The sequence below is a fragment of the Saccostrea echinata genome, unplaced genomic scaffold (assembly GCF_033153115.1).
Source record: "Saccostrea echinata isolate AGI-Se365-2 ecotype Australia unplaced genomic scaffold, CSIRO_AGI_Sech_v1 ptg000004l, whole genome shotgun sequence".
Classification (NCBI taxonomy): Eukaryota; Metazoa; Mollusca; class Bivalvia; order Ostreida; family Ostreidae; genus Saccostrea; species Saccostrea echinata.
Window position 1 is genome coordinate 11,108,846 of NW_026889753.1, and position 8,170 is coordinate 11,117,015.

An 8,170-nucleotide genomic window follows, 5' to 3' on the forward strand; every position below is an offset into this window, starting at 1 on the left:
TTTAACTATGTCTGAAATTAAACAACGACAAAGAGAGAAATTTATCGTTTTAGGCGAATTATTGCTTCTGAAAGTCAAAATATGGGACAAAATAACGCAAAACAATGAGAAATCCTTCACTTTCATGCTTTTCAATATGTTTACTGTGTGAAAACTTTCCCACTTAGTCATATGTTCATGCCGATTGTTCGATTAGTAGTGCTTGTTTGCCGAGTTCTTTATCTCATTCAGCCACTTGCTTTGTTGTAAAAAGCATATGTAAATTGGAAGGGGGCTCTTTTGATCTTGATAATTTATGTATTTCGATAAAATATTTCAATATTTATTAATTAGATGAAAAGATATTTCATTAAATCCTAAGTGTGCTGTTGAAAGAAAGGTGAGTGCAGTGCAGTGCTTTCTTATCACTTTTCTTTTCAATTAATTTGGACGAAAGTAAAAATTTAAAAGAAAAGCAAAATGAATCTAGTCCTTTATAGATTTGAATTGAATTTCAGAGTATGTGGTTTTAGATTGTGTCTGTGTGTGTGTGTATATATATATATATATATATATATATATATATATATATATATATATATATATATATATATATATATATATATATATATATATATATATATATATATATATATATATATTCGTATTTATTACATTAAAATTTATTACATTGAATAAATAAATACTAATTATTTTCCAAATATTCAAAAATCAAAAGGAGTTATGAAGCAAAAATCTAAAATATTTAATCATGTCTGAATATATTTCTATAGGAATTAGTAATTGTAAGCATTGTAAATTTCTAATTTCTGTATTCTCCCAGACAAAATTGTACACCTTAAATAAATTAATCAATGCGGGTTTCCAGATCAATTTTCAATATTTCAGTTAAAAATATGATCAAGTCGAATTCTGCAGTCACTAGAAATATAAATTAATCTTTCCTGGATTATTGCAAAAAAAAATTTTATCTTCAGATTACTACATGTAATCATTACTTCACTACATGCACTTGTATGAAAGGTCCCGTGCGTTACTGTAGATTGCTTTTATTTTAATTACTGCAGTAAATTGCATATCGTAATTAAGCTTTTTTTCATTATTTTTTTCATAATCGCTGGTATTTGCAATATTTTAAAATGAAGACTACGAATTGAATACCAGGAAACAAGATATCTCAAAATTTCTATAACTTTAAAAACTGATCTTTACTGAATTATAATTCCATCCATCTTTCAGTTTAAAATTGATGTTTAAAATTGATTCAATTTAATTTACACAACTAAATATAAATTATTCAAAATAAAGTAATTTGTAAAGATAAGCACTTAAATGAAACAAATAAGTCAAAATATAGCAGCACTCACAGAACTCAATCACAGTTAAATTTGCATTGCACCATTTGTTGTAAACATTGTGTCAATGAGCAAAAACACACTACATTCACTTTAAAATTTTTCGTGTTATGCATTGATGTTAACATTCTCACACATTTCGTCGAACTCGTCTATTCCGTCCACATCAATGTCTTCATCTTCATCGTCTGACGTGTTCGATGGGTCATTCTCTAATACACCTTCTTCCTTTGGACGCTTATTATCATGCGTCTTAATGTGTTTGCTCAAATGGTCACTTCTCATAAATCGTTTCCCACATTCTTTACACGCAAATCTCTTTTCTCCAGTATGGGTTCTTAAATGTCTTTGTAGCTCGTCCGATCGCGTAAAGCTTTTGCCACAAAACAACCAGTTACAAACAAATGGTCTTTCTCCAGAATGCCATCGCAAGTGCGCTTTTAGGTGAGAAGTTTTCCCGTAAACTTTTCCACAACCGGCAATATGGCATACATGTTGTTTCTTTTTAGTTGGACTCTCGCTGTTTTTGGAAGACTGACAATTTGGACATCGACATCTCCGGCATCGGCGAGTTGGAGTCAAAATAGGCTTAACCCCTGGTAAAAGGGGATACTGAGACCGAAAAGGGAAATCCCCAATTGTCTGTTGGCTGAATACCATCGCTGGGGATGTAAGCCTCATTTTCATTTCTGGGACAGTTGGAACACTCCACCACGGGACCTCCGCTTCAGCAGCCGGAGGGGGAGATAATTGTTTATGGATTGGTTGGTGAGGTATTGAGGGGGATACGGGAGAAAATTGGGGATGTGGACACACGGGCGTCGTAGGGGTTCGTAAGAATTGTCTGTCACTTGTAAGAAATTCCTGTTGTCTCAGACGAGCTTGGTGAAGATCATAATTAAATGCTTCTCGCTGAGCCTGTTCGTTAGGATAGACATTAGAGGCCATCATTTGTTGGAGAGGGTGTAAAGGTGAGCGAAGAGAGGGTGGCATCATTTCGGCGGATCTAGTATTTTGCCACATCTGCATAGGATGGTTCGGTGTTGGCCGCACTATTTCGGAAGGTCTCAACAAATTATGGGACATCATGTGCTCCATATGGCGGCTGCCAATGCAAGGGTCGTTAAGTGTTGGATACTAAAAATACACAGAATAAATCATAAATATTTCGCTATTTCTTTTTATACAATTGAAAGAAAACTTGTATTTAAAAAAATGTTCAATCTATGCACCTTTATCACGAAGAGCATAAATAATTGGAAAATGGTGCATATCACGGCGACCATTAAATGTTTAGACCACTCTCCAGAAAATAAAAAAATATATATTATTGTATAAAATATGTCTCATCGTCCTAAATACATTATTTTCTTGCAAAGTTCGATTACAGATTGATTTTTCAAAATAACGACAAATCGATATCTGAATTTACTATAAAAATTCTTATTGACATCTAAATATCAATTCAGTTTGTTGCTGATAACCTTTTAAGCCTCCCCCTCCCTCCCCGCTTCTCAGTGGATTAATCATATCTTCTAAAGGGTAAAAATCTTGTCAATTATACCTACACTGTCCACGTACATTAAAAGCTGATTTCAATACAATGGCAAGGCCTTCTTGGAAAGATTTTAAATGATAGATACATTTTAAGCAGAACATGTACATGTTGATTAATGAGATTGAAATTGTCTGCGGTAGGTGAAGTAGAACCCCGGGGGTCAGTCATTTGTTGGTTACACTGTTTACACTGTCCCCCGGATGCGGCTGTCCAACAAGAAAAAAGTTAGGGGCCAAGAGGTGTCGCTCTAAATAGAAGTCTCCCTTTGAAGTATCTTTATACATTTATCATGCAAAGATTAATGTGCATTCTTTTTTTTCAACAATAATGGGATAAGAAACAACGTTTTCATTGCAGAAATTTACTGTTAAAACTCATAATTTTTTAAGATGATTTTTTTTAGGGGGGTCGGGGACGGTGGGTTAAGATTGGTATTATTTTCTTACATACTGGTGTACCTATTAATAAGAAATATTTAACGTTTACTTGTCTTTGATTGCCAAGACCTGATCACCTTATGAAAGAAGACTTACATTATTATTTCCAAATTCATTAATAATCATCAAAATCTAAGTACTTGCATTTGATAGCAAACCTTACTGTAGGGTACGTAATTTTTACAATTGAAAAAAATTAATAAATAATGTACTGATAATTACTACAATTTTTTTTTACATTGAAAATTTTCAAATATATCAGCTGTTCAAAATATAGATAAAATGAATTTTAAAAAAAAGTTTTCTTTTCTTTAAGCGAGAGTGCTTACGTACTTTTATTTAAAGCACTTAGGGAGAAGGTAAATTAAAGTTTTTAAACTTTGTGTCCAATCCCATTGTATATATCTATTACAATAAAATATGTTTAAATCATATTTAAAGCAAAGTTATTTTTATTATTTTTTCCGAAGAATAAATTGTGAGACACGAAAATGAAGTAGAGAGGGAAAACCATTCATTGGCAGCTATTTAATGTTCATAGTTCATTCTGTTGTTGAATTGATAGAAATCGCCTCATTAAAAAGACATAACATTAAGATGTGTTGAATTAATTAACAATAAAGTCTTACCTGTAAAGAAGAAGGGAAGCTGTGGGGTGGTGCAAGCGCCGTAGCCATGCTTAATAAAATAAACACGTGTTTTAGACCCACAAGCAATTAAAATCTGTGAAAATTAACATCCAGACATCAACAAGTTAAAACGAAAAATGTACCGTCGTTTTGCGTCTTGTATAAATTCAACGTTTTTCTTGTTAAAATTCGTAAATAGTTTACCCCTGCCTAATCTCTCTGATGTTTCCGCGAGCCAATCAAAACACTTGACAATGTCTTTGAAGTTTGCCGTGAGCCAATTGAAATCTATAGGCGGGTTAGTTTAAAAGGAAATTAAATCCTTTCAAAATACAAAGTTCTAAGAGAGAGATTGTTTACAGTCATAATAGAGGCGATTATAACTTGTTATTAACGGGGTTGTCGAGGGCGGGGAAGTAATCTCCTCGCAGGACGTTTACACACATAAATAATTGGATTGGAGAGATCAAAGCGCAAATACCAGGGCAGTCATTCAGGTAATATGGCAGGCAGCCCCACACCGCTGCTAGAATCCACACCTACAGGGCTACCAGCGAGACCAATACACAAGACTGCACACCAATAAAATACTGCAGGATTAATTTTCTATGCGATTTCTAAAGTATCAGGAATGTCTGAGCGAGTCTCTCAACGACGTGCAGTTTTTATCGTTTGTGGCTCAACTAAAGGCCGCTTTACTTTTCTTTTAGTGTTTTAAACATCATGGATTGTGTTACTATAAAAATAATAAAATGTAAACAACATTAAAAATATTTTTTATTTACGATGTGCTCGTATGTACATGTACTCATTCGTCTGTCTGTTAGACGGTGGGATGACAGTCTTGTATCTGACAATAATACATGTAATAACACAAGTATATAAGATGACAGAAGAACCACACTTTTCACCCGGCAACAGTTATAAGGATGCGTCTCTAAAATTTGGTAAAGGTTTTTGTCACAACAAACCAACATTTGTCACAATGTCATGTCTTTCATCTCTATAAGAGACAAACACTGACGTAACCTTAACAGTACAAACATCGACAGAGGCCCGAATCGCTCGGAAACCCAGTTATGACATCCACCTCAAACTTTCAATAAGACTGCCTTTTCTTCTCTATTAATTGCCATTTAGATTAATGTTATTTAAACACCTCGCTTTGAGCAGGTGCTCTAGAGGACATGACGTCATCTATTTTTCTTTCTTTTTTATCACCTCATAAAGCCCGACTTTGCGTCTCGAGCGCTTTACAAAGATCTCGGAGAAAATGTTCTCAACACAGAAATCTTCCATAATTCTTCATAAAAAGAAATTATTCTTCAAAGATTCACAATTATAACATGAAGTGATATACCTGTTATCAGACGTGTTCGTTTGGCGGGACCCACTGTGTAACGTCTGCTAATAATCACTGATAGTCATCAAGAATTATTAGTGGGATTGGAAAATAACACGCCAAAGATTTCCCCTCAAAGACCAATGATTAACCATACCGAGGCCAGGTTTAAGAGATCTGTTTCATCTTGGTTTGAAACCACCATCAAAAAGACTATACATTTCTTTTCATGTTTTCTTATTTTTCCCCACAAATTGTGTTCCCATGTTTGTAAAGCGCTCATGTCTGGAAGCTCTATCTTTTCAGTTTCTAGAAAGATATGAAATTGTTTTGCTAGGTCACTGCGAATGCTAGGACTTCTTAAGACAAAAGGTTCCTACTTAAATCTAAGGAGGTTTATTTTTTTAAAAGAGCAACAGACATCCCACCCCTCGGAAAAAATCATAGAGCTTATTTGAATTGCAGATTAGTAAAAAATTAAAGCATGGTATGATTTTATTGCTAAGTTAAAAAAGGACTGTATTTATTATGATTTGGTTGCTAACTTGCTATAATAACTGGAATTTGTTTTCTTATAGTTTGGGTGTTTATTAACACTGTACGTACATGAAATGTAGGATGCTCTATCTAATTGATTGCTAGGCCTAATTGTATACAAAAATAATAACAAAACATAAGATTTTTTTGGTAGCCAAGTTTTAACTATTCAGTAAGTGTACAAAAGTGAAATATAAACTGCGATTTGCTGACAAAATCAGTTTTATAAAAAGGAAGTGTAAGCTATGAGTTGGCTGTATTATAATCAGTTCCTATAGAAATAAGATAGGGGCCGGCCTTATGACATTGTAGAAAACTGAATTGTAAGTTTTGATTCCCGTCCTACATGTATATACATGAATATTGTCCTCTACCAAATTAAGAATTTGTTCAATTTAAATTTGTTAAGTCATATAAATTTTAAATTGAACAAATTCTAAATTTTGTAGACGACAATATATACATGTATGTACTATTAGTTGGAAATGATATCTTTTTATTTATTTCTTTGCTATATCACATGCAATAAAAAGATGTTTCTTTATTTCTTGCAGAAAAAAAGTGTTGAAAAAATAGCCCAAAGCAAATGGAAATACAAGTAACAATTTTGGTTGCTATTGAACGTAGTGTAGTTTCCAGTTGCTTTATGCAAATTAAAAGTGAAATATACGGCATACATCCATGTGTTTGCTGAACTAGAATGTACAAGGCCAAGTGGTTTGGCATTGATTTGTCACTCTGTATAAAAATGCTGTATTAAAATATTTATCTGGTTTGCTGTATAAGATTGTATATGGCGTGAAATGGTAAATATTTTTGAGTTATGTTAAGTTGTAGACAGTAAAATAGGGTTAACTACATGTATTAGAAATGATATAGCTCGTTCGTCGAATTATATAAGCATGCAATGTAAGGATATTTTACATTTAAATATAAGGGGAAATATGAGACATTGCATACACTTTCTACAACCATTCCCAAAGATAAATTAAAGACCAGACTGTCTTTTTGACATCAAATACAACTGGCTACTTCTTCAATGAAAAGGAACTCTTGTAAATTTGCATACATTGTCATTGGTCATCTGAAAACATTTTATTTAAAAACACTGTGATTCTACACACAAGTACTCCGAGGTTGATATTAAAAATATGCTGGAGTTTCTCATTGACAACATCTATGCAGTGTTCGGAGACCAGGTCTTCCAACAATCTGTTGGAATTCTCATGGGTACTAACTGTGTCTCGTTATTAGCAGACATGTTTTTGTATTCCTATGAAGCAGAATTTATTCAAAAACTTCTACAGGAAAGGAAGAAGTCTCTTGGTGGAGCCTTTAACTCGACATTTAGATGTATCGACGACGTTTTATCAATCAACAATTATTCAGTTTCATTTCTATGTTGATTCCATGTATCCCAGTGAACTCGAAATAAAAGACACCACAGAGTCTGATACATCTGTTTCATATTCGAATGTTTTACTGGAGAAAGACTTTGATGGCAACTAACAACTAAACTTTATGATAAACGTGAAGACTAAAACTTTTCTATCGTCAACTTCCTTTATTTATGTAACAATATACCATTATCACCTGCATATGGGGTTTTGTATCTCCCAGTTGATTCCATACGCACAAGCGAACGTTCTACGTACGAACAATTTCTAAAAAGAAGCGGGCTATTGACAAAAAGTAAATGATACAAGGATATCAATATTAACATTTGAGGACCTCATTTCGCAAATTGTACTGTCGATACAATGGTCTTGTTTGCAATTTCAATCTGTCATCGAATGTTGACTTTTAAGTTTTTCATACAAATTTTTATGTCATTATTTTCACAATGAATTGTCTACAGATTTTTCTATTTACCCGATCATAACAAGGAGCACACAGTGTGACCGGTCGATAGAGGATGCTTACCCCTCCATGGCACCTGATCCCACCTCTGTTCTCAGAGGTCTGTGTAAGCTCTGCTCATAATTTGTATTGTTCAGTAATGAACTTTCAAGATTGATCACTGTTCGTTATCTTCAATGAAAATTAATTATAGAATGTATGGAAGTGAAACTCAAAATATGCTTTTGTCAATGTTTATAGAGGTTATGGCTACTCAGCCATCGATTCAATGTTGGAAATCGGTTACATGGTTGAAACATAGTTTTGCTTGAAGAATAGAGAAGATACATATGTAGTTTGAGAGAGATGCTGTGATTGTAAAGGTCATATACAGTACTCAATTAACAATGGTTATCCAAGGGAAATAATATTTAACACATGCAGACACAAAATACATAGCCAACTTGATCGAT

At 33.4% G+C, this 8,170-nt stretch overlaps 1 protein-coding gene across 1 annotated transcript; it reads right to left on the bottom strand.

Moving 5' to 3' along the window:
* Positions 1 to 1,252: 1,252 nt before the first annotated feature.
* LOC133179484 (transcription factor Sp5-like) lies at positions 1,253 to 4,169 on the bottom strand. The gene is made up of 2 exons (XM_061314239.1): positions 3,980 to 4,169; positions 1,253 to 2,492 (listed from the first exon to the last, which is right to left on the bottom strand). Exons 1-2 carry the CDS (start codon positions 4,025 to 4,027, stop codon positions 1,464 to 1,466), a joined length of 1,077 nt encoding a protein of 358 aa, XP_061170223.1. The 5' UTR covers positions 4,028 to 4,169; the 3' UTR covers positions 1,253 to 1,463.
* Positions 4,170 to 8,170: the final 4,001 nt, after the last annotated feature.